This window comes from Telmatherina bonti, assembly GCF_933228915.1.
Source record: "Telmatherina bonti genome assembly, chromosome: 7".
Taxonomy (NCBI): Eukaryota; Metazoa; Chordata; class Actinopteri; order Atheriniformes; family Telmatherinidae; genus Telmatherina; species Telmatherina bonti.
This window is the reverse complement of record NC_136625.1, coordinates 12664953-12692594: the sequence shown is the minus strand read 5'-3', so window position 1 is coordinate 12692594 and position 27642 is coordinate 12664953. Positions and strand designations below refer to the sequence as shown.

General features: G+C 38.0%; 1 protein-coding gene across 1 annotated transcript; it reads left to right on the top strand.

Annotated features, from left to right (window-relative positions):
- Window positions 1-238: 238 nt before the first annotated feature.
- Window positions 239-27526, top strand: nectin4b (nectin cell adhesion molecule 4b; the record flags this gene model as incomplete). The annotated part of the gene is made up of 15 exons (XM_079243747.1): window positions 239-333; window positions 1912-1991; window positions 2140-2231; window positions 3033-3062; window positions 3301-3360; window positions 12184-12370; window positions 15876-16043; window positions 17854-18132; window positions 20684-20801; window positions 24988-25139; window positions 25438-25600; window positions 25814-25889; window positions 26158-26217; window positions 26850-27047; window positions 27251-27526. 15 exons carry the CDS (start codon window positions 239-241, stop codon window positions 27524-27526), a joined length of 2034 nt encoding a protein of 677 aa, XP_079099873.1.
- Window positions 27527-27642: the final 116 nt, after the last annotated feature.

The window sequence follows — 27642 nt, the reverse complement described above, 5'->3', positions numbered from 1 at the left end:
GACAATAGAAGTTTATAGAACAGAGCAATAAGCTAAATTAGACATCTAAGTACACAAACAAAACCAGCTGGGCTTGTTGACAAAATGAAAAATAAACGGCATCGCCGTGTTTCCATAAGAACACTCGATACGTTCCGATGTCACATGAGGTTTCTTCTTGCTGCTGTCTGAAGCAACTCTGTATAAGAAGTTAGATTTCCCACATCTTTAAGCAGAACTTTGCAAATCTGAGAGGAAGATGGGCTTCCACCTCGTTGCCCGTCCCTCTCTGCTGTGCTTCAGCCCTGCACCCGAAGCCCCTCCCCTGCAGAGGAGGCTTCATGCACACGCAGGGTACTTACAAAATTTAGTGTTTTAATTGTTAGATTGACTCATGACGTGAAGTTATTTTCAATCAAAATTAGTCTGCTTATATGGATTAATGTGATGCGGATGTTTGAGTCAGTGGAAACGTAACACTTGGACACCAACTCTTAGCAACAAAGTCTATTTAAATGACAAATGAGTCATCGTCCGGTTTTAGCAAAAAGTTGCTTTAAGTGTTAAATGCAATCATCAGGTCTTTAAAAATAGGACAATTTGACCAATCAGGACATTTGGATGTACTTAGCTCATGTAAGTCAGCGCTCCAACTTGCAGAGAAGAGACTATTTAAAAGAAAGAATATGAGTTATCATCGGGAGCTGTAGAAGCTGTTTGTATGATGATCCTAATTCACCTGCTGTGAAACGCCGTTAGATGTAGTCAGTCAGTTTTTAGACTGGAAGAGATCAAATGTTCATTTTTCCAACTCAAAACTCAATCCTTTTATTTTGAAAACATCCTCAGTGTATCAATACACAGATAAAAAAAAAAAAACTGCTGTAAATGCCAAGGTATGCATGCAGATAATCACAATGTAATACCAGTTGTAAATGTGGTCTTTTTTTTTTTTTTTATACATTTCTAACCAGGAAAGCAGTCGTGAATCAGGCAGCTGTGCTTTTAAATATGAGCTGACTTCCTCCAGTTTTTCTCTTTGATGCATATCTACAGAAATCCCAAACCAGACGTGCGATTGTAAGTCCTCTGTGCCGCTCCTCTGCAGCAGTAGCTGATCACCGCCTCGCCTTGTCCCCCTCCAGCTCGACTCAGCCTTAACGCTGCAGACACGGAGTCGCTCCTGTTTCTGCAGCTGCTGTTGAGACGGGAGCTGCTCTGTTGAACGTATCCCGCAGTCTGCTGAGCCACAACGCGACTGTTTGCTTTTCTCTCCAGTGGACACTGTTTAGTTAATTTTTTTTGACTATCCAAACACCAGCTCCACAAAGTGTTTGCAATGTCATCTGCGGTGATGAAAAAAAACAAAACAAAACAAACATGCATATCCTTATTTTGGACTACAAAACCTGTTTTCTAATAACTTTTCTATCATTTTTTTTTAAGGTGACTAAGTTATGATGATGCAATTTTCTGAATGTTTTCACTTTATAAGAAACAAATGGCTTGTTTAAGAAAAAAAAAAGGTAGATTTGTTTCCTTTTTGGTATCTGTAGCTTGTATAGCGTGTTAGGCATTTTTCCATTATTAAACCATTTATTCCTTATAAGTCCTCACTGTTGTCGCTTTTTTTTTCAGCAAAGGAAGCTGACAGAAGAGAAGCGGTCTCTAAATAAAATCTGAAAAGAGTGACAAGAGGTGGAAGTTGGCTGTTTCTTCTTCAGATACTTTTGGTTGGGATTCTCTATTTAAAGGTTTCTGCTTTTAATCCTGACTTGAAAGTGTGGCATCAGTGGAATTTGACCAAATGGAAGCAGATTGTTTTTCATCACAGTTTTAGAGGAACTTGCGTGATGGGAGGATGGTGATGTGGTAAGCGTGTGGTTTTATAGCTTCAAAACGGACAGAGAGCCTCTGACTTCCTGTTCACAGCTGCTCGCAGAGTTTCATCACGTTGTTGAAGCCTTTTGCTGACAGTCGCCGAGAGAGCAGATACTTTATCTCGTCTGCAGGTGAGTTCTATCTAATCAGTGACCCGCCACTGCCGGGGTGGTTTAGAAAATGTCCTGACATTTAGAGGGGATACTTTTAAGACACCTGTAGACCTGTGGAGATGATGGCGCCGAGGAGGGAGGCTGACATTGTGTTCTCTGTGTGCAGAGGCCATTAGAGAAATGTATATATGTTACATCTTGGATGGGGTTCTCATCCTGTACGGCATCATTCTCACCGTCTTGTACTGCAGATTAAGGGTAAGACGAACCGAAACGGCGCAGATAAACACAAGGAGGGACTGACAAAACATTACATGCTGGATTTTAAGACTAGTTAAGAACTGTTTATAATTTCACCAGAGAAAGCCATGAATGATGAAAATTAATTTAGTCTGTCTTTAATGAACTGTAGCTTCTGTATTTCCACATATAAATACATTTTATTCACATACTTGTCAGTGCATTTTTCAGACATTTTAAAACAAATACTTCTGATTTGTTTAGAATATTTAAATATTTTCAAAGCTTTCTGTGTCTGACTTACTAACCACGATAAATATTGACCAATCGGTTTTGTTTCCGGGTTTATGTTTGACAGATGCATCCATCCAACTCTGGTGATCAAGAGGTAAAATAAAAGTTGTTCAGCTTTTTCATTTTTTAGGATGTTCTTAAGAGGCAAATACAACTGGCTTGAATTACATGTTTTAGGACCTTCCCTTGTTATTTTTAATTTACCCTTATCTTTGAATGTGCATCTTTTCTGGTGTATTAAACCCTCAAAATGTCATAGTTCTGTTTTCAAGCCAACCCACCTCAATCATTTCCTGTAAGCTCGAGCTGACCACCAACCAGCATTACTTGTACACTATTCACGCTGAGTTTCCACCAGTGTTGCTGGTGTTATTTCCTACTTCCTGCTAAGTGTTTTCAAAGCTCACACGCTGACAACTGGTTGATCTTGAAAGCTTATTATTAAATGAACTAATTTTGCAGTGTTTAGAAAATAAAATGAGTTGCTGAAGCGCTCCTCATATCTTCTGTCTTTCCTTCCCACAGAAGCAGCCTGCAGAGGGAGGCATCTATGCGGTGAGACTTTTCATTCTAATGCTTAAAAAGACATTTAAAAAAGGCACATGAGGGAAAAGTGACAGCTTACCACACAGCAAATGGTAAAGGCCTTTTTTTTTTTTTTTTAAATGTAGATCTATCTACCATAGCTGGCTGTCACAGAATCTCGGACTCAGTGCAGGAAATGCTCACAGAAACATGCTTCTGCTGTACCTTCACATCAGTATCTTTGACAGTGTGTATTTGTGCCCTGCAGGGTCTGACCTCTCGAAGTACTGACACCTACGAGATCATCAACAGAGATAAAAGGCCGATGGTGTGATAAGCATGAACTTGGATCAGGGAGGATGTTGAGCACAAATAACAAGCTTGATACTACGTGTTACTTTTTATTCTTTTATGGCCGGCCTGTGCAGAGCTTTTTAACCCATAAGAACCCAGAGTAACTCATGTGATGCGTACAGTTTCTAAGACATTTGGCGTCACTTTATGGAGCAAACTTTGCTTAAAATCCTGTGGAAAACAATTTGATTTTTGCCTTCTGCTCCTTAATGGACACCAGAAAGCAGAATATAAAAATATGAAAATCTTGACATCACATGGTAATAAATGGTAAATATTGCTAAAGAAAAAAATTGGTACTTTTTAGTTTGCTTTTTTTAAATGTATAAATAAAGCTCTAATATTCACAAAATTGACTTATCTTAACATTTTTTCATGGGTTGGGTCTTTATGGGTTAACAATTTGTTCTTTTTGTATAAATTCTGTATCTCTACTTGCATGAATGTTAAAACTACAAAATTAATATAAAAATGTTCTAATAAAGGCTGTTTAAATGATATTTCATATATGCTGCTGTCTCAAAGCTGTGTTTTGTTAGAATTACTTAGAAAGCAGAAGTCTGAATGTATTTTCTGTTTCTGTCAACGTGTTCCTCTTTCATTGGAGCCCACATTTTTAAAAAAGTGATTTTGCTTCATTTTTTTTTTTTTTACATCACATTTTGTTATTTTTCCTACATATATGCCTGAAGTTGATGATTTATTTCTCTTAAATGCATGACTAATGACTAGATTCCATACACTCTCATGGTATTTAACTCACACTTGCAAAAAATTTTCACAGCTGTGATGCTTTTTCTTTTCACCAGTATCACAGTTACTGATTAAGTTCCTTTTTTTATTTTTTTTATTTTTTTTTTTTTTAGGTTTTATTTAAGTAAATCAAGGTTTCAAAGTTCCCGTGAGGACAACTGAAACAAACCCAGTGTTGGTTTCCACAGGGTATTGCACATTTTAAGAGGATTTTAAATCAGTTTGGTTCAGTTTTCCAGCCAGCATGGCATTTTGGTTCAAGAACAGCCATATTCAATGTTGGAGTACAAGTAACAAACTGCAAACCTTAAAGTGCACAATGTAAAAGAAATGAAGCTCACTCATGCACAGGTCATTCACACACAAAACACACACAACATGCAAAACATATGTTCAAAACAGAAAACTGTGCTGAAATTTATAATACAGAGTAAACTGGTATAATGAATAATGAAAACAGTGCATTTAGGGCTCATTGGCATCCAGGTGTTTAATGGCTCTGAGGATTAAACTGTTTGTTTGCTCTGGACTTGCTGCGCATCTCATGCTTTTCCCCAAAGACCAACAAGTCCAACAAGGTGGCAAGATTTAAAACAGATATTTATAATATTTTTGCTCTGGAAAAGAGTGAAAACTGTACATTTCATCCAAGGTGAGAAAAGAATAAGGCATTATTTTCTGCACTTCCCTCCTCTCTGCAGCCTCGTCCTGCCAGTCTCTGTGCAGCTGGTGTATCACAAAGAGATGCAGGTTACAAGGCTCTATGTAGCATCTGTAGAAGGCTTTTAACAACTTGCTGGGCTTAATCTGCAACATGATAAACAATACAAAAATTTTTTTTGTTGTTGTTTGGGTTGTTGTTTTCAGTCCACTTGTTGTGTTTACATCAAAACAGCTGGAATTCTATTCATAACACACGCATGAGCTGTTGCCCTCAGACAAGGCTCTGTTCTCCCCGAGACTCCTCACAATAAACTCAGTCAGACTTCGTTGCAGTACTGTTTCAGCATACAATACCTGCATTATGTGGTGCAACAAAAACCACTGCTGAAAGCTACTTAATTACCTCTCAATGCAGGGTTATGGTGTTTCTTAAAACAGTCTAAATTACCGAAAAAAAAATACATTTTCCTCAGTGCAAAGTAATTTATTTATGTTACATTTATCTGTCAGTGTTGCACTTTACATTCAGTCAGAGAAACAGATGAGCAGGTGTAAGTAAAAAAAAAAAAAAAAAAAAAAAAAGGAAATTTAAATTTATTAGGAATCATTTAATATTAGAAAGATTGAGCTGAAGCTGAATGGGTCAGGGTAAATGTCATCTGAAACAGAGACTGAACATTTGTTTGAATTGACCAGTCTGTAAGCAAGCATCTCTCTTAATGAATATTCAGGTTTTTTGGGGGAAAAATGAATAATGTACCTGTTGAACTTGTGTTGCCTTCAGTGCATCCTGGAAAATTCAAATGTTGAGTTTGAGAAATAAAATAGAAATTTGGTATTGCTTTTAAATGAGATTAATCCTGCTTAAGTTGGATACTTAATGTATCACAAAATTTATTTTAAACTAAGCCTTCAAACGACACTCCATAATGATGGAAATAAAGAAGAAATCATATAGAAATTGAGATAAAACATCCTCAGAAACCCAACAATTTCTTCGTTTTATTGTAGGAAGGCTATAGTTTTCTTCCTAACAACTTTTTAGACAACTCAGAAGGTTGGAGCAAATATAAAAGCTATACAAACCAACCAATAAAGATAAAAAAAAAAAATTGGTCAATAAAAAGTTAAAAGGTCAAAGTTCAATAGCAAATTTAAATATTACTTTTATGTTTTCTTTTGTGTTCCTACTAAAGCTCAGTGTTAATGTTCAATTATGTTCATAATTCATTTTTTTAAATACCCTTTTTATTTTGGTTTCTTTTTATGTTATTTGAATCAGCTTGTTGCATATGAAGAGCTGTGAAGCTGAATTAGGCTAATTGCTACTGACTGATGTTACTAGCATGATGAGTTATGGTAAAAGATTAGTCCAACAAATAAATGTCTGCTAACTAGCAGTCTGGTGTCCAAACTAAAGATAAATCACTTTTCTTTATCCACATGACAAAATGAATGACTGTGTATTTTACACAGCTGGGATGACCAAACATGACATTTTAAGGTGCTTTGAAAATAATCATGTGCATTTTTTTTTTTATTGTTGTTTCTGCACTTTAAAGACAAATCCTTACATATTGGGACAAATAATTCTACTTTATAAATTGTGCCCAAAAACATAAGAAAAAAGTTTAATTCTTTTCACACGTAGTGTGGACTTTTATTTTCTAACACAATATTGATAGCAAGATAAATATTTTGTGGAGACAAAGTATGAGCTGCCAAATTCCCGAGTTTCCCTGAACGCAACGAGCGTTTTTCCTCTGTATGTGGGCGGGTCCGGGAGACAGGTGAAGCTCCGCCTCATACCTGTGCTTCAGGTTGTTGTAGGTCTGCTGGCCAGTAAGCGGGGCAGCGCTTGATTAACGCACGGTTAGGCTATGTTATGAGAATGTTTATTCCTCTGTTTTTGTTTATATGTTTGCGTTTTATGAAATGAACTGCAGTTCTGCGCGTCTGTGACGACTTTTCTTTCTTTAAGTGCAGCAAAAAAAGTGCTTGCACTACTTTTCTTTTTTTTTTTTTTTAATTTATGAACTTTAGCCCTAAGGTTGAAAGGAAACACCTGTTGCACCTGCCTGAAGACTTCAGTCTGCTGCATTTTCTTTACTTAATGCAAAACTCAATAATGAAAAGTTGATTATTATTATTTTTTTTAAAAAGCAGCGAAGGAAACTGTTGAGAAAGACATTTATTTTCTCGGACTACACATGGAGTCGAGCAGGACACAAGCAGAAGTTCTGGCACTGCTATTTTTAATCGGTAAGTTTTAGATTAATGTCGTGTGCCTGATATTTAGCCTGAAATACCTCGCTTTTATGCAATTTCACTCTGTTAACCATGTGTTTTTCATTTGTAAACTGAATTAATAACTATTAGAATGACCCCTTGTTATCATTGGCACAGGGAGTGAAAATATAGGGACTTTTTGTACTATATGATTAGAATTTAAACCCATTGGTTTTTATTTCTGCTCTGTATTCAAAACAAGTCGTGTTACAGTCCATTGATTGCATTGCTTTAGACCCCTGTTTGCAGGCCAGGGTCAGGTTCCACCAAAAAGATCAGAACCTGTTAAACACTGAGATGTTGTCAGAATAAATTAAACTCCAATGTTATTTTATCTTAAATTATTTAAAGATTGGACATAAGGAAAAGCCCCTGAGCCAAATTTTGGTTCCCTGTATACTCCTACTACAAGATCACATCTTGTTAAATGTTGTAAGAGAGATGTTTCTGCTTCCCCTTTGAGGATTTTTCTCCCAGAGTTACTTGCAGATTATCTAGCTTTTATTGATGTTCTTCAACAGTTTTATGTGCTTAGCTATTTTGATGTCATTTATGATGAAATGTTGGTCTGATTACTGCAAGGCCCCAGGTCGCTTCCTTCTGCTCGTGATCATTATCTTGCTGTAGATACAATCTTTTCTGGGTGAATATAACTATTAGGTTCCTTTAAATGCTTAGCATTAAAGGCATAATAACTTCACCTAATTTATGATGATTTAAAAAATTAAAGTTGAGCTTTATTTTTTCTTCTATACATATCTTTTAATCATGATGGCCAAAAAAAAGTTTAATCCAAACTTCCTTAATTCACATGCCATGTTTGTGAAATACATCCATCTTGTTTAGATTACCAGCTACAAAATTGTAATGATGAATTTGGTGCTAAGTTTTTCTTAAGATGATTTGTTGATGTCATGGTTGTTAAGATATGTCTACTGTGCACCATTATTCAAAAAACCGTCGTCCTGGTGTAAGAGGGGTTCTAACTTGACTTTCTCATGATCTAATGAACATTTTTCTCATTGTTTTCTGTTCTGACTATAGTTAAAACAGCTTCCTGGAAACTATCTTTTCGCAACCTTCTCATATCTTATGGATATTTGTTTGTAATTTGCCTTATTTAGGACTTTTTTTTTTTTTTCTTTTTTTTTTTTTAAAGAAATTGGAATTTTCATAACCTGGTTTATCCTAAGTGTGAAAGTGATAGAAATAATTATTTAAAAAAGAAAATATTAATAGTAGTATGGTTCTCTAGAGTTTTTTATACTGCCGTTCACATCCTATATGATGTCAAAGTGATTCGAAGAGAGAACCGATAAGTTAATGTGGAGTTTGATTAGTTACAGTTCAAATAAATCAAATTGTACACTAGTTATGTGTCCTCATGTTTTCACCCTAAAATTTACACTCTTTACTTCCTACTATGTCTGAAAACATGCATGTTGGGTTTACTGGTGAGTCCAAATCAGCCCTATGAGTAAGTGTGAATGGTTGACCCTCTGCTAGATGGCAGTACCCCGCCTCCTGCCTGATAGCAGCTGATAACCCCCCCCCCCCCCCTCTCAAAATCCTGCATTGGACTGATGTTGTGAATGAAAGAAAATTGAGCAATATTTGTTAATGTGCAGTAAAAATGTAAAAGAATAATACTTTCTATGCACCTTAAATGCAAATTAGTTAATCGCCTGAAAACTTTAGTGTTAATATTTACAGGAGAGTTTTTAATTGGTGCTTCAGCATTAAAATGCCACCATATAATTAGTATTTTTTCAGACTCATGGTAAAATGTGAACTCTTTTGGCCTGAAAAAGTCTGAGAATAAAATAGAACCTAATGTAAAATAGTAGTTTTTAACTTGGGGGCATTGCTTTTGGGGATGCTTTTTCAATGCAACAATACATGCAAAAGTTAATCTCATTAGGAAATGGTTTTCACTGCCTGAGTCCTGATTTCCAACATGTTTAAATGATAATTAAAGCCAGAATTATGTGGAAAAGCCTGAAAGTAGAGGAGCAGAGGAAATCAGTCACTCTAATGCAGTACTTGGGTGTCCACATACTTGTGATGCAGATGCATTCTGGTCTCTGAAGGTGTGGAGATTGAAGCAAAGAACAGAATGCGGCTCAGCAACATTTTTGCTTCTTGTAAACATAAATCCGAAGTCATTGCTCAACTTTTGACTTCCTGTTTTTGTGACTAACCCAGTCTGTGCTTCTCTGCTTTTGTTTACTCCTTTTGAGGCGGTAAAAGTCTCTGACAGAGCTGGAACTCTGTGCTGCTCCACTTGGAAGTGTAAATGCACTTATCAGACTATTATTTTCACCGCCAACCATGGGTGTGATTAAGTTACTGCCTTCCTGAGTGGACAGGAAAAGCTTGTGTTGCAGCTTCCTGATGGTGAAGTGAACCTGTGTTTGTCTAGAGTGTGTTAGGACAGTGTGTGTTTAACTCTTTCTTTCTGCTTGGTGCTTATCTCTCATGTCACTGTCTCATTCCTGTTTGCCCTCCTCCACATTTGGTTTTAGTCTGAATCTACAACCTCAAGCACTTTTTTTCTCCACAGTTGAGACAAAGCAGAGTGGGATTCATTGTTGTCTAGATGTACATGTTCTGATCATTTGTCCCACTTTTTGTCTTTGGATCGATGGCAGAATTTGTGGGAGTCTGTGTCCCGTATCTGCTTATTTTAATCATTGATCCAATTGTTAATCAGTAACCAGAGTAAATGAACATTTTCTGCTGAAAAAAAAAAAAAAAAAAAATCAAAGTTCAAATGTTTGGCTCTTCCTGTTTGAGTAATTGATGCGCCGCTCTCACACCCACTTTAGTTTGTGTCCCACGGTTAAATGTAAGACTTTAAACAAGGTGTGATAAAGCTTCAGTCATTAATCAGCACCGTGCGGAGCTTCTTGACAGCTTTGACTGTGAAGCATGTCGCTGAGATGAGTCTAAAAACAAGCCACTGTCTTTCTGTACTTTCACAACGATTATTTAGTTAAACACACAAAGTTTGAGTCATTAGGTTTATGCAATACAATATCTTTACAGGGGCGACAAAGCTCATTCATAAATCAAAAAACAAAACATGGATTCAGTCATAAGAACAGAGTATGGAGTAATTCTGAAATGCTTCAGAAAACAAATGAAAACAAATCACTGATGCCCTGATTTATTTCTTTCCTTTACATCTGTGACACAAAACACACAGACAGCAGCTCATAGTCAGATGCAGCAAAGCAAAACATACCGGTTATCTAGTCAGTACAGAAAACTGCTCAGCTAGATTATCTGGAAACCTTCATCTTTCAAACAGTTAGTGGCTCAAAAATACATAGAGACAAACAGAAAAATAAAGCAAAACACATGTGTGGACTGTCCCTGCCTAAGTTTTTATTCTCTCTTCATGGGAGTCTTTTGGAGTGAGAGATTCTTTATGTTTGTTGTGGTTGTCAGAGGTAGTGCAGTTTAAAGGTGGAGTTTTCAATATTTTCAAAATAAATGAACTAAAAAAAATAACTACAATCATAATTACGTAGTTTTTTTAAACATGTAGGTTCCAGTCTGTCCTTATTTGGTGCTTTATTAAATTACAAGTTTAATTAATGACAAAAAGCACTTTTTTTTTTTTTTTTTTTTTTTTTACCGGTAGGCAAACTTTTAAGAAGGGTCTTTGTCATTAATTAAACTTGTAAAAATTAAACTTATTAACACATCAAATATGGACAGACTGGAACCTACATGTTTAAAAAACTTTCTAATTACGATTGTTGTTATTTTTTTTAAATTATTTTATTTTGAAAATATTGAAAATCTTACATATTCCACCTTTAAGGTACTAAGGCAGGGATCACCATATCTTCTGCTGGTTTTAGATGCTGCCCTGCTGCAACACACCTGACATCAAAAGGCTGGTGCAGAACTTGTTGGAGAACCATTAAGAATGTTGCAGTGAGGAAACATCTAAAACTTGAAGAGCATTGATCCAAGAGGTCCAGAGTTGGTGATCCCTGTTTAAAGGTGTTGGCTTCATGTCTCCAGCATCATGGCTACTTCCTTTGTTAAAAGCAAAGTGTCAGACACATGAGTAATGTGTTAAAGCTAAACCATCAACTTCCTGGTCAAAACAGATTGGTTTTAGTTGTTGCTGAACCTTTTTTGAGTTATATGCCAAAATAAAGGTGTCCTAAGTATTGTTTTACTGATGTCTCCTCATGTCCTGGTTTTCAGCTACTTTCAATCTGAACAGTCGATTATGATGCAAAAAAATACGTTTATTTTCCGTGTGGAGACTTACTAAGAATAAAGTTCTTTGAGGAAACAAATCATCAGATCGTGCTCTGGTAAAAGAAGGACAAGTCATATTTTAAAAAGGTAGCATTTAGTACTAAATGTATCTTATGCATCAGAGTAACGTGTTACTGTTAAGAATCAGAAAAAGATGGCGTGAAAATGCTCCACTCTGTTTTGTGTGCTTTCTTCAAGTTGAACATCTGAGCATAAGCAGGTTTGGTAACCTGGTCCCAGTTCATAAATGTAAATGTGTGTCTTTAGGAGTGGCTCAGTATATAAATAAACCAACTGAGGCTTTACCTAACTTCTTTCTGCTTCATCTTGGGAGAATTGCATCTCTTGCACAGCTCAGTACTGGGCAAATCATAAAAGTGATTAGATTTAATTTTAAAGGGAAAAAAGCATCATATTGTCCCACTTTAGGAACAAAATAGGGTTTCAGCCCACTTTTTCTTTCATTTTATCATGAAAATGTACATTTTAGTTTATAAAAAAAATCTGGGGAGATTGTGGAAAGACTTTGCTTTCAAACATTTTATCTGACAAACAATGTAAAATGTATTTTCTTATAAAAATGTGCAAATTGGAAAATCAGAAATACTGTTTACACATAATTCAGTCAAAGAAAATGTACCACAGATCAAAGTTTTTTTTATTTCTACTGTTATGTCTGTCTGACCTCTCAGCCAATCAATCCTGCAGTTTTGTAGTTTGTTCTCCAGCTTGCATTTTCCCCACCATACAACACAAAGCACATTATCTCCTCTCTGCTTCTCTTCTGTCGCCAGCCGCCTCCGTTCAGGGGGACTTTGTGGAGCCTCTTGAGCAGGACACCTTCCAGCGCTCCCTGGCTGATTCTCAGACCCGGTTTCCCTGCCATTACAAGGCGAAAAAGGATGAGAGGGTGGTGCAGGTCACCTGGTCCAAAGAGCTTCCAGATGGCAGCAAGGAGCAGATCATCACTGCCCACTTCATTGACGGCCACACAGGTATGTCAGTGATGGATGCATCCTGAACAAGAAGAACATAAAAAGAAGCATTATTGAGCAGATTTAAGATTTTAAATGAGCTGCTGTTTGTGTCTGTTTGGACATGATGAGAAGAAGAAATGTCATCTTTCCATCACTATTATCAGTTTGTTTCCACTCTTTGCCCTCATTCCTTATCGACAGGTAACGGCATCTATCTTGCATCCTGTCTGTGAGCTCTTTCCAACCAGTAAAAGACAATGTTACTGTGACTTTTGTCACTTTCTCTTTTACTCTTCTTGCGTTTCTTTGCAAAATCAGAAACGGTGCAGGAATGTTTTTATCCATTTTTTTTTTTTTGCATGTGAAGTATACCTCTGCTGCAACGTCATGCAGTGTCCCAGTTAAAATTATTGTATAGTGCGGGTTCTCAGCCTTGAAACACTGCTGGGTAGCAGCGGCTCCAGAAATGCACATGATAGATGTCACTGTGTCATCAAACAAGATTGAAGAGTTTTATGTTCAGAAAGTTACGTAATGCCTCTTTAATTGGTCTAAGCGGTTAAGAAAATGAATAAATGAATGATTGAACTTTAAATTAAAGCCAAACGCTGATTAAATATTTTAACAGATGTCTGATAAAGAGAGATTTTGTCACAATGTTACATAATACAGGAAAGTCAGTGCTTGTCAAGATTTGAACTTGCTGGAGGAGGAAATGGGGGATTCGCTCGTGCAATCAGTCGTGTTTGCATTTCATTTATTCTGTATTTACTCATCTTCACACACAACAGATCTCGTGCTATTTTTTTTTTTCACGTTTTATTTTCGAGGTACATTACAACAGGTTATTGTCCGCCATAAGATAAAGTACAGTTTAAAGTTTGAGGCTTTTTTTTTTGTATTAAAAAAAATAGACAGTCAGAGGGGCCACAGTGGAACAGTGGTTAGCACTGTGGCCTCACAGCAAGAAGGTCACTGGTTCGATCCTTGGCTGGGGAGGGTTTCGGTCAGTGGCCTTTCTGTGTGGAGTTTGCATGTTCTCCCCATGTATGCGTGGGTTCTCTCCAGGTACTCCGGCTTCCTCCCACCGTCCAAAGACATGCATGATAGGTTAATTGGCCACTCTAAATTGCCCCTAGGAATGAATGTGAGCGTGAGTGGTTGTTTGTCTCTCTGCGATGGACTGGCGAGCTGTCCAGTGTGTACCCTGCCCAAAGCTGTCGCCCAAAGCCAGCTGGGATAGGCTCCAGCTTCCCCGCGACACTGAATTGGAATAAGCGGTTCAGAAAATGAATGAATGAATGAGACAGTCAGAGATGCAGGTGCTGGTCAGGAGACTGAGAATATCTGAGAAAAGCTTCTGTTGTTGCTGTGACCATGAAATGTTCACTGTGGCAGATTTGAAGCAGAATTTAGAGGTGAACCTGTCTCTTCTCTCCACCTACACTTTATCCTTGACAGCGTCAGACATTGTAATTACTTTTTCTGTCAGACTGGCTTTAGTTTTCAGACTGGGTGTAGAGCTTCACACCAGTAGCATATTGAGGACGGTGCACCTGAACTCAGTTCTGTCAGAAACAGCTTTTGTCTCCACGCAACACACAAAATCAGCTCTGATTCTCTGATTCTCATTTTCATGACTAAATTACATCTAATTTTAGTGAACTTGTTCATCGCTGAATTTGACTACCTAATGTTTCCTTCTTTTGTATTTTTGATTAAAACCTTATTTGATACATGACATGCATATAAGGAACTTGTTTAGATGTAAATTAATGACGAGCAATCACTGTGGTGCAGAGCTGGTCCTCCTTTATGTTCCTTTAAGCCCATTATTACTGTTACTAACATACAGCTGTGGCTGAACCTGAAACTGCTGGTAAAGGCGGTAAACAGCTGGCACACACACACACACACACACACACACACACATTATAAACACTGAAATATTTAAGATATTAGTGTTGTTTTAATTTTTTTTTACCATGTATACTAAAACAGTCTCTCTGGGATGTTTTCTCTTCTTGTCTTCTTCTTTTAATTGTCTCGACGGCTTTTCATGTCTCGACTTTAGTCAACCAGAATCTAACAAACAAAGTTTATATCTACTTTATACTATTATATAACTTAAAATATGTAATCTTTCTGTTCACCTCACTTTCTTTTTCTTGTTTTACTGTTCTCTTCGTTCTCTGCATGGCTTCCCATCCCACTCTCACAGAGGAACAAACTGATTAATTTTCCATTTCTAACATCCTTCTGGGTCAGAATTTCTCAGTCCTGGTCCTCCGGGACCACTGCCCTGCATGCTTTATAGGAAACCCTACTTTAACACACCTCACTCAAATGGCTCATTAGCAGGTTTGCAAAGAACTGGACGATCAGTTTAATTCATCTGGATCAGGTGTGCTGGAGTTGGGGAGAACTTAAAAAAATGCCGGCAGTGGTCCCTGAGGAGCAGGACTGAGAAAGACAGATCTATGTGGACATCTTTTCCACAAGATATTGGCTTCTGTGGAAAATGCAGTGAATTCATATTACTCTGGCCTGAATCTCTAATCTGGTTATTTAACACCTTTCAAACAAACTCCCACCTTCATCAATTGATAAAGTAAGAGAATATATTTGATTTGATACTTTAAGTTAATGTTTGTCTTGGAAATGACAAACTTTATCAGAAACAGCAATACTATGTCAGTTTTAATCTAAATTATTAATGGTATTTTATCACTTGATTAAAGCCAGTAATTTCCTTCTAGATGTAAATCATGCCAACAGTAGAATATCACAGGGGGATTTTGGCACATTTTTGGGGTCCCTGCCTACACATTTAGCTGTAGTGTTCATTACACAGAAGCACAATCATTGCAAGTATTTCCTCATTGTACACAGATTAATCAGGCTTTCCAACGACGTTGTTAATACAACACCAACTGATGTCACTAAAGGCAAGAAATAATTGACCAAACACAAACTTTCTCAGGAATAAATCTGAATTGAAATTGATTGAAGTGATGAAACATTCCTGATGTTACATGCTATTGTGTATCAGTGACATGCATGATGCTGTGCATGATGCACGAGGCTGTAAATGCAAACAGCAATGTGACTTGTATCCTGAATAAAACTGCATTTTCTAAACTTTAGGGCGGAAAAAAGCTGACCTGTAGTGGCGCGCGTGCCATCGTGAAAAGGATCTGGCAACGCCTGACGTGACAGAAATGAGACAAAATTAGCATTTCTTTTCTTCTCTATCAATTAGGTGGAACTAATATGGAATCGTTTACACAACAGTGTCATTTGAAGTGAGATCACACCTGGAAACTGTTGTTTAGTATATGCATTGTTTGGAGGGTGGGACAGTGACGTTTCTGTATAAATGCAGGGTTATTTTGACAAAAGTCTAACCATTTATTTTCCTTTCTCCAAGCTGTTGTGGTATTCTGTTCTTTGTATGGTCATTGTAAAGGTTGGAGATACTCAGCTGAAGCTGTTTTTTTTTTTTTTTTTTTTGTTTTGCCAGAGTTTGGGCGATACTCTGGTCGGGTGAGATTCGAGAGCAGCAGCCCCACCGAGAACTCGGCCCTGCTCTTCCCCAACACAGAGGTGTCGGACGAGGGCACCTACATCTGCCAAATCGCCACCTTCCCAAATGGGAACTTCGAGAGGCGCATTGTGCTGTCCGTGTGGAGTAAGTGTCTCTTCCCCATCTTCTTGTTCCTGTCAGAGCTGCTGGAATGATGTTTGAAACTTAATCTGTGCAGACGGAGAGCTGCCAGAGCAAAGTAGTTGTATCACCGTGGTTATAAAATCTCAAAAGCTTTTTCTTTTTACATACATGGAAAAGTGTCCAAATCACGTTTTCAAAGTGATCTCAAGAAATGACTGAGCTGTGTCTGAAGTCTTTGAAAGGAAGGCTTTCATTAATAACAATGAAGTTATGCACTGCAGCGAGGCAGCCTTTTTAAATATCTTCTTTTTTTTTTTTTTTTTTTAAATTAACACTAACAACTGGATGTTTCAGGCCAGCTTTTATTTCCTGAGTGGATTATATTGTGAAATAATTCAGTTGGAATCATTGTAGCAGTCGTGGGAATTTTTTGATGTATCTTCCAGATGTAAAACTTGGATAGATCCCATAATATCTGATAAACTTTCTCCTTTGGCTGCCAGTCATCAACAACAATGGCTAAGTTACAGTCTTGCCTCAGCACGTCTCAGATCAGGCAAGTCAACACAAATAAGTAACTTACAACCTCTGTCACTAAATACTCTCATCACTGAGACCTCCAGCCACACAATGTTGACATTTTTGACAACAAAACTTAAGATGTTGGAGAAATAAGGACCTTCTTTCCAATTCTCCAAACAGATTTTTTAAAATCCTGCAAAACTAAGAGGATATGTCCTCATTTAATTTCTGTCTGAGTGCAGCTGGTTTTCCCTGCAGATCTGCAACACTATGATGTCATATGTTTTGGAGTTTTACCTTTTAATTGTGAATTAATCCATAAAGCTGTTATTGCTAATGCTAACTATTTATTTAATCATCCAAACTGGAATGAAAAGACCTAACCAGGCAGCGAGTGTTTACAGTCGATCACTGCAGTTTGAATGACTGTCATGTTAAACCAGTTGGGCACAGTAAAAATGTGACTGTAAAAATGTCAGGTGACATTCGCCAGCATGATTTTGCAACCTGTTCCTCAGTCATAGTTCTGCTGAATGCAAAGTGGAGTTCGTAGGAAGGTATATGCAGCTTACAAATGACTTATTGTTAAATTGTTGAGGATATTTTACAGTGAAACTGCAAACGTGAAATGTAATTGAATACTTAATCTGACAGAAACCTCTCAAGTGTAATTATGGTTGTCCTGGGTTGAGTTACAAGCCGTTCACAAAGGAGTTGGGATAAGTTGATTTAGTCCGTGAACAATGTCATGAAAGCAAGACATTTTATGGTTTTTTTTTTTATTTAGGGGATGTACACTAATTTTTAATTCATTGCCAGTTTTCATAAGAGCTGAGGCATGGGAAGTTAACCTTTCTTTTCCTCCTTTCTTGCTAAATATAGTTCAGTTCAATGATTGTAGTCATTGCTGGTTATATCTGTCCAACTCCAGATGTTCTCACTTGGTGACAGATTTGGACTCAGAAAGGCAGATTTAATTACAGATTCATGCCGTTGTGCAGATTGTTTTTTTGGATTTGTGTTGCTGAAATAAGAGAGGCTGTCTTAGAAAAAAACACGTTCTGGATGGCATCATATGTTGCTCCAAAAGCGTTATATACCATATGATATTAACAGTGTGTCGAGTTACAAATGTAGCGTGCACTAATGCGAACACACACATGCTGTATTGGATGCTAACTTTTAAACTGGGGGCTGATAAGAAGCATATGCTGCCTCATGTTTTCCATTTCCACAGTGTTGGTTATTTCCATAAAATTTCAGGTTGAGTAATTTTTCCAGTCTAAGTCCATCTTCTTTCTCTACATAGGTTTACCCATTTCCAACCTGGACTCGGCTACTCTGGTGGAGGGCCAACCTTTCGGAGTGGTCGCCACATGCCGAGCTGTAGGCCATCCACTTCCCCACCTCTCCTGGGACACCGATCTCCCAGGACAAACTTATAACCGAACCAGTGAAACCGGCGCTGTGTACAGCCAGTACTCCCTCCATCCACTGCGGGGCATGAATGGAAAAAAGCTGGATTGCTTAGTTTGGCATCCGGGCCTGGACAAACCCCGCAGGATCTCAAACCGCCTGGTGGTTCATTGTGAGTACAGCTGATACTGTCGCCAAGCTGGACTGAAGCAGAAGTAAAGCAGACAGCTGGTCAAACTGAGGAAACTAGTTACTAGTTAAGTAAAGCAACATGCTGAAGTGAAAATAATAGTGGAGAAAACAACTCAAAATGAAAGCATTGTTTGAGGGGAAAAAAAAAACTTCTGACAGCAGCATTGCAGAAAACAAAGTTTGTAATGTGTTTTCACAAAAGAAGAACTTGAATACGAAAGTATTTCAGAAAAACCAAATGCAGATGCAAAACACATCTGGGGCAAATACACCAAAAATAATGATTGATTAAAGTAAGTCCTTTTAAATAATTCACTACAACCATGAATATAATCAATTATTTTTCTGCGATAGTGGTTTGTTTTTTCTATTCTATTCTATTCTATTCTATTCTATTCTACAGTCATTTGGGAGACGCTTTTATCCAAAGCAACTTGCATGAGTGAAGTGATTCATTAACATAACGCATGTTTTATATATTCCTGATATTTATTGTTTTCTTTCTGGATGTTGTTGTTGTTGTTTACTGATGTTGTGTCTGTGTCAGTGGGAGATGAAACCAACTGTGTGTCAGAGTGAAACCTCTTATCTGGAAACAATGGAAACGGGACATTCCTGACATGCATCTTAATTCCAAACTCGATATGAGGCGTTGACATTTTTTTTTTTTTACTAAAGGTTTAATAATCATTTTGTGGTGATGCATAAAGCTTTTTAAAAAATATATATATTTATGCTAATTGGGAGCATGAAAGATCTGGAAATGGTCATCATTGGTCACTTTTATTTCGTGTCAAAAAAATCAACTTCATTCGTTAAATAAAAGGGAAAAAAACACATCTGATGACCACGAACACATTAGATCTAAAACATAACTGTGATTACAGACACAATTGTAAAGATCAGTGTTCAATGTCATTGTGACCCGAAATGACAACAAAATTTAAGGTTTTGTTTTTGCTGATACCTCACACCTTGTAGAGGAATGACCACACAACGTAAGTCAGTCATTGTTCAGTTCAGTCCTCCTCCCCGGGTCACGGGCCATACTTGAAGATCATCCTATTAATAACTGATCCACTCTGTGGACTTAATTAGATAACTGGATATCGTCACGTGGACACAACTAAACTAAATATGAAATAATATTGCTCGGCTAGATCCTGTGTTGGGAAATGGCAGAAATACACTGTCCTGGACTCAAAGTGTTGATAGGCTGAAAGTATTTAAAGATCAAGTTCTGTCATTGTTCAACAGGGACTCTTTGTTTTACTACACGTACAGCTCCAAAGGTATCAACTTGAGTCATGAATTTTGTCATCTTTTGTCTTTCTGCTTGACAGGTGACTCACAGTTTCAGTGTCCTTTCGGTTTAGAGGGAAATGATTATTCTCTCCAAGTGAAAAGTTTGATCTAAAATTAAGTTTGAGTAAAAGCTGAATCAAATAAAAAAGCTGCTGCTGTCAGCAGCTCATGTGTATTTATGACTCTTTCACTGGGAATATAGTGAACCAAAGTCACTTTCAACAGTGTCAGATCACCTTTAAAGGTACATTGTTTTTTTTCAAAGTAATACATGTAGAATTTCAAAAGCCTATTCATTCATTTCACCCAGTCAGTCAATCAGTTAGTCATTTTCTTAGTCCCACAGTGGTTAACCTCAGTTGCCAGTCAGGGAACCTTAACCTCAGTCCACCAGACCCAAACTCAGCTCTCTAACCACCGAGTCACGACTCTCCCAAAAGCGATGCACTAAAAAAAGTCTCAATAATTAAAGGCGCTTCACTAAACTTTTACAAAAGCTAGTTTGGCATTAGTCTTGCATCCAGTCTCTACTCTGAGCTGTCTCCAGTCAGTCAAAGTTAGTCTGAGGCGGACTGTTTTCTTATCTCTTGCTCTGCCCCTTTCCCCCCTTTCTTCTTCCTACTTCCTTCAATAATGTCGTCTTAAGCTTCTCTGCAAAATCAGCGATGATCATTGTTCATAAAAGCCAGAGTGCTGCTATCCAGTTGTCAGTGAATGATTAGGAATTAAAAAGTGAAATGCAACTGTAAAGTGAGCCAGAAAAAAAAAGTTAAGGTGCAGTTTCCCCTCAGTAGGCTGCAAGGCAATGACAGGACCAGGAAAGTACATAATAAATGTCACTGTGCCATCAAAATGAGTCAGAAGCACTGTTTTAAGGTCAAGGAATTATATTATGCTCATTTATAATTAAAAAATAACCCCTCAGAGTAAACCCCTCTGTTTTTAATTCCTGCTGGTGGGATAGGATAGATGCTTTTCTTCTTCTCCTCAAGATAAAGAGTAGAACAGATTTAGTCATCCAAAGGTTTCCAGTTGGCCTGGTTGAAAAGCGAGATCACGACATCTTGATCTCTGATTAAAAAATAAAAAACACATATCCGATGTGCTTATGGTGTGAACAGATTTCTTTTACTCTGCTGCTGCTATGTGTTGTCTGCTTGCTGTAATTTACAACAAGCGTGAAAACACATTGTGGTTCAACATGCTTGCATCTGTATTTGTGTCAGACCCCCCAGATGTCACCATCTCCGCCTCTCCTGAACATCTGTATGTGGGTCTGGCAAAAGCTGAGCTTGTGTGCGAAGACAAGGGACAACCCAAACCTCAGAACGTCACCTGGATACGGTACGCTCATCATACTTTCTGCTACTGGGACTAATGTATACTTTAAATCTGTCTGGCAGCCAGAAACACTGCAACAATTATGTTAATTCACTTCCCCGGAACATTCTCTACACTGCTAAATTGCTCCTTACATGGCCCTGGAACGTGACTCAAACTCATGTGTGTTGGCCTCGTCCAACACACATGCACATGGGCTACACACAAACCCACAACAAAGAGGTGCATTTGAATCTAAAGGAGAGGAGGGAGGTAAGTCTTTTTCTGCCAGCTCAGTTCACTGTAGAATAAAAGCCGTGGTGTCACGTTGCAAAATGTGAAGTTTGAAAATCTGGGAGGGAGATGCTTTCACATGAGGGAGGGAAGCAAGCGACACAAGGAAGAAGAGGAGACGCACGCTAAGCGCTTAATCATAGTGCCATGCTTTAAATATCACTCTAATGTCTGGTAAAACACAGGGTCTGGGCTTTAATTAAAGACGCTGTGCCAGCCATTACAGCCTACCTGTGCTCACACTGATCCAGTGTTGGGTACTGAGGAAAAATATGTCGGCCATGAAGCCAATCTTAAGATATAACATCTGTTTGTTTATTTTTAGCAGACAATTTCAAGTCCAGTCTTTTTAAAGTTTCATATGCAGCACAAAGATATGAGTAGAAATAACCACATATAACTCGTTATGTTCATCACACTTTGATTTTAATCTCCAGTCTGACCAGAAACTGTTTGTTTACAAGGAAGCATTTATAAAAAAAAAAAGATGTATCAAGGGTTTATTTAACACAGCAGGACAAAAAAGTCAAGCATTTAAGATCCAAAGTTTACTTCCTTGCCGTATTTAAACATCTTCATTCAGGGTTCAAATATAGGAAACTTTCTGATTCTACTTTATAAACTCAGTTCTGATATAAAGTTTCATTGTTTTATAGATTTTTCTTCTTTCTCGTCTATTTAGAAACATTTGCTATCACAATATAATCTAAAGAAGTGTTAATGCCCTTTACTTTAGTTAAAGCACCTTAGGCTCTTTTTTTTTTTTTTAACCCTTTGATGCATTGTCCACCACAGTGGACACCTACATAATGGCTGTTTTCTAGTGAGGATGGTATATTTGTAATTTTGCAAATATACTAATGCAATAATGGCAGTGCATTAGGAGAGTCACCCAACACACTGCCACTCACTGAAGAAGCAAATATAGTATAAAATTTCACATATACACAAACATGTAACTTACCAACTTTACATCAGCGATAAACGGGACAAGCACATCATACAAGTAAGTTTTTATCGAATATTTCTATTGATATAAATATGACAATATATTTTATAAATATTTCTACAGGATAGATAAATGGAAAAAAATCAAACAATATGGAAGACAAAAAAGTTTCTCTGTAAATGTCCGCAGAAGTAAAATATTACATGTAATATTAAAATATTAAATTTGGAATTGTTTTTTAATAATTCATACATCAGAGGGTTAAGCTGCCTGCTCAGCGATTTCTTTTCTTAAGTTTCTCGTTTTTTCTTTTTTTGACAAACGTTCAGGCTGAAGCAGCTCGTCTTCATGTTTGCTAATTTTTCTCTGATGGATTCAGATGCAGACTCTGCTGATTCTCTCGGCAGTACGATTCAGTTTTGCCTTGTTAAAATGTGAACCTTCCCTCCAACCTGAGACCCTAAACACTCTGGAAAAAGATTTCATTGGGAATTGTTCTGTCATCATTCTGCAGTCATTTAGCAGACGCTTTTATCCAAAGCGACTTACATCTGAGAGAAAACAACACAAGCACGAAGTCAGACAGTAGAGGACATCGTAGGAAGGTGCAAGTGAACTGTCCAGTTGGACACGGGTCCTTACATTAAGTGCCACGGGCTTTTTTATGTTTGTTTTTTGTTTTCACCCTTCATAATATCACCGATGTTAAAGTACAAAGAATTATTTTTCTTTTTATCCTGATGAGTATCCTGAAGTACATCCTGCAGGATGAAGCTGCTGTCTCCATGTTTGACTGGTAATCAGGTGGTGATTCTTCTGGTGTCTTTCACATCTTCCACAGTTAAAGGCTGACACCATGGAGTTGTCATAATGTTGTGTTTAAGTGTATTGTTTTGGCTTGGCAAAGGTTTTAAAATGAGGACAGTGTAGGCAGAGGTCAGAGGTCTACATCCCTCCACATGACTGTAAGAGAGGAAGTGACTCATTCTCTTATTGATTCTCTTTTAGATGATTGTGATTCTCTTGAATGTTGACTTTAAGCACTCGTCATTTCCTGCAGGCTGCACAGCGAACAGCAGCCCACTTCCTACTGTTATTTAGTCATAGTGGCAGGCTAGTTGTGCAAACCTTTACAGGGACCGTCTCCAGCAGTAGCACGGAGGTGTACGAAACTTTTATCTCTGAAATTTCTAGATCCAGTCTTGAAAACAATGAGGAAAATCATACTTGTTCACATATTAGTGGCCAGACATTTGACTTTATTAAAATCAGATTCTTCCTGCTGGATTTCGGGCTTTTTGTTTTTTACTTTTTAAAAATGTTTTATTTGATTGTTTTTAATTCATCGTAAAATGTATTTAGTTCATCTTTATTGCTTAATCAGAAATTTCCAATCAGCACTTTAACGTAAGGTTGTTAGTAAATGTGCTGTTTAAAGAAAGTTCTTTCTTTCTGACAAGGAATCATTCTGGTTCCTTTTGGCAAACTCGTATCAGATTTTCAGGCTTTTTGTGCACGTTTGCACGAGTAATGGCTTCTATCTGGCAACTCTAACATAAAAGCCTGACTGTTGTCGCTTTTGTAAAGTCTCCACTATTGACTACTGGTTTGTTGATTAGCTTCTATAGTGAAGCCACTTTGTGTCTTAATGCTGCATTTAGCCGTAAATCTTTCATTTAAGAATAATTGAGGCTTTTTTCTTTGACATATTCTCAATGCAAAAGACATTTGCTTGTATTTTTTTCTTCTGATCTTTGCAGATCTGTAGTCTGAAACACTTCTTTCAGACTCATGATTGGTTTGCAACTGCAGTCTGTTTGCAACCTGACATGCATAACTATAAAAGTTTATGAGGACAGACATGTCCCTTCTTCATCATGTCCTCTGAATTTATTTAAGGGTCGATTAACACCGGTCAAGTTGGGAAAGCATCTCAAAAAGCACTGATAGAAGTGGGATGTACCAGAGCTCAGACATGGGTTCCATTTCAAAGGGTCTAAATACTTATGTTACTGGAAGGATTTTAGCTTTTTTTTTTTTTTTTTTTTTTTACGGTGAAGGGAAAGAACAATTTAAATCCAGTTTATATTAAGTCTAAACATTTAATGCAGAACAACTGAAAACGTTCTGTCAGTGTGTTTTTACCTCAAGGTCAGCATCTCAGTGTTTTTCTAGTGTTTTGCTTTAAGCTTTATAAGTGTGCTACAACCATTATGTAGCTTTCGTTCTACAAAAGTGGCAATAAGTCACTTTGGAAAGACTGAATTAGTTGTTGAAGTTGGCTACATGAGAATTTTTGGCTGCGTGAGGTGAATAACTCACCTTATCTGGATCTCTCACCAGATAAAATCTCTACCTGTGGCTTGATAATAAAAGGCTGGCCAGAGAAGCTAGGCAGGGCTTTTACAAAAGAAATGTGAGCTGAATCCAGTTTGGGGGGGGTAGAAGCAGCACTTAAATAGCCACTGCAGCACAGTGAAACCTTGCGCAATGTGACCCGTCTCAGTGGACCTAATCAGAAACTGGAACTACTTTATGTGGCCTGTTATGGCTTCCTTTGCACGGTGAGGGACTCTGCAGCCGAGCTGGCTGACATCCACCAGATATACCATTGTTTGTTAGGCACAAATAGGCATAAGTTGCCACCCCTGTAGGGTTTGGTTCAGCTACATGTACACTAGTGGTTTCACTATGGTGAACCACATCCCTTTGAGTTTCTCTAGAAGTATATCTTCCATGATGCAAACTGTTTTTCTTTTTTTGTTTTTTTTTCTTGCTGTTGCTTAGTAGTTAAAGGACTTACAGCAAGAATCCAGGTTCACATTTTGACTGTTTATTTGCACATTTGTGCAATTTTTCTAAATGAGCCACACCTGTTGCTCTGAGCAGTGAGTCATAGGTTCTGTATGGCACACCTCTCCATAAGGTGTCTGAAAATTAATGACATTTTTCTCTGCTTATTAGCAGGACGGGAGGACATATTCCTGATGGGGTGTCAGTCATCGGAGGGAAGCTCATTTTTGAGCGAACCCTCCGTGTCAATGACAGCGGGATCTATGTGTGTATGGTCAGAAACGGCGTGGGAGTTGGAACAAAAGAGTATACATTAGCAGTAACAGGTACGAACATAGAATCACGTCTTTGTTAGAGGTTAAAATAACACTTAGAATAAAATACCATCCTGCCACTCGCTTTGTAATAGATGATTCACTATCCGTTTATAAGAAGTAATTGTGTAAATATGCCGCCCCCTTGTGGAGACTACAATGCTTAAGAAAGTCAACTTTTCATAGCTCAACCTATAAAGCTGTTGTGAGACTTGCTATCAGAACAGCTGTGTGGAAGATGATGAGCTGCTTTTGAATGTGTTCAGTGGAAAGATGATGAAGGCACCTGACTGATCTCTTTCTGTGGCAGATAAGTACACCGACTTGTATCCCCCCAATGATAAGCAGCTGCTGATCATTACTGGAACTGCAGCAGGAGCCGCGATCTTGATCCTGGTCGTTATCGTCCTGCTGATCCACCGCCACCACCGGCGAAGAAACAACAAGCTCAAGAGGGAGCTGAGTGTAAAAATGTGAGCCGAAACCTCGACGAGGCCATGTTACGAGAAACTGGAAGACACCTCCATGAATAATCTGTGCTGTGATGACAGCTTGTCTGTGAATGTTTGGTTATGAGCTACTGTTTAAACTGCTTAAATGCTTGACCTGATTTCTGAAATTACATTTCTAGACACTATTGTTTCATAAATCCTCTAAATATGCTGCCTATTTTTTTTCCCCCCCAGAGAGGAAGCGGACAACCTCTCTCGACAAGCTTCCTTCAGGAGACTCAACTCTATCAGCTCTGACCCTCGAGCACAGGTAGAAACAGGCACAAAACAAAAGCTCTTCTTCTGAGAACAATACCCATCAAGTCTTGAGAGAAATGAGTTTGCCACGCCTGGCCAGCTCGCGTAGAGCTGGCTCTGTGAAGCCATGTCTGCTGCGGAGGCTGATAATTACAGGCTGCTGCAACTTCAAAACAAATAATAGAGGCATATTATATATATATATATATCTTTACAAGTGACTCATTTTAGATTTTGTGTTGATGTATGCTAGTTTTTATTCTTTTCTCTATTCTTTCCAGACTGGCGATTACGCCCTGGTCCGAGTAAACAGCAGAATGAAAAGCAGCCTAATGTCCCTGGTGAGTTTCTTCACTTTCTGCTTAAAGCAAACCATTTCCAGTGGGGGTGGAGACAAATGAATCTGGGTAAAATTCAGAAAAAACAAAGAGCAGTGATACCAGCAAGGCTTTAATTATTCACTTTAGCTAGATTAGTTTGGTACAATAGACAGTTTCCAAACAGAATGCTATGATTCAGGACAATTCATTATGTTTTCCCCTCTGTCTGTAAAGCGTCTTGAGATGGCATTGCCGTGATTTGACGCTATATAAATAAAGTTGAATTGAATTGAATTGAATTCAACTTTATTGATGACCTGTATGACAGTGCAAATGCAAGTAAAGCTAAGGAGGCGTCATCCAAAAGAAATAAAACACTTGATGAGCTGGTAGAATTTGCATAAATGAGCAGTTTATGATGGAACATTCATGATTAATTAAAAAAGGAGATATTTATTTTAAGTAAAGAAAACCCATTAGTTTGGGATCTTTTGCATCTGCGTTTTTTTGTTTTGTTTGTTTGTTGTTTTTTGTTTTTTTTTATAAAATGATCAAGTTTGGATTAAAAGACGCCACAAAAAAATGCATGGTCCAAGTTGAGACGAATTTAAACAGATGGTAGCAGAGTTGTAATGTCACCTCCTTGTCTGCAGGAGCGTCCCATTTACAAAGGCAGTCAATCCACTCTGAGTGGGAGGTGGGGCCCTGCAGGAGGAGTGGAGCTGGATGAACTGGGACGTCCTGTCATCTGGCAAAATGGAGAAATGACTCTGGGAGCAGTGGTGATGAGTAGGGAGGAGGAACGCAGGAGGAGAGTGGAGTCGTTCCCGAAGGGCAGCAACATGTCGCTGGTACGTGTCTGAGGCTTCAACTTGGAATAGATTCATTTCTGATGCATCACTGTTATTTACTGATGACTGCATCATCACTAATGGCGTCATGGAGACAGGACAAATGACTACAGAAAGACTAAAACAAAGAATCTGAATGTGATTAAATCTGGTTCAGTCCATTTTAGATAAATCTTGGTGCATTTTTCTTCTGTCTCTTCCAGGACTCAGGTCTTCCTTCATCTCTCCTACCAATAAAAACCCAGCAGGATGACTGCACGGGGCCTAAAGAGCCAGACCTGGGCCTACTGCAGGATGGAGACAGCCCTCCCTCCCAATCTGTAGATGAGAGTGACGAGGACGACGAAGACTATGAGAACTGCAACTCCTACCAGATCTCAGAAGCTCTCAGAAATCATTTTTCTTACCATGATGGGACCCTCAGTCCTAAGATACATTCCAATGCCATTCTGCTGTACCCTCATCCTGAGATCATTTAAACCAGACTGCCATCTGTGACGCATCAAAGAAAGCCCATCTACATGCCTGCATGACCTTATACTTTCTAACCAGATGGTTATTTTAAACACTTTAGTGTGCAGCTTGCCTGAGACTC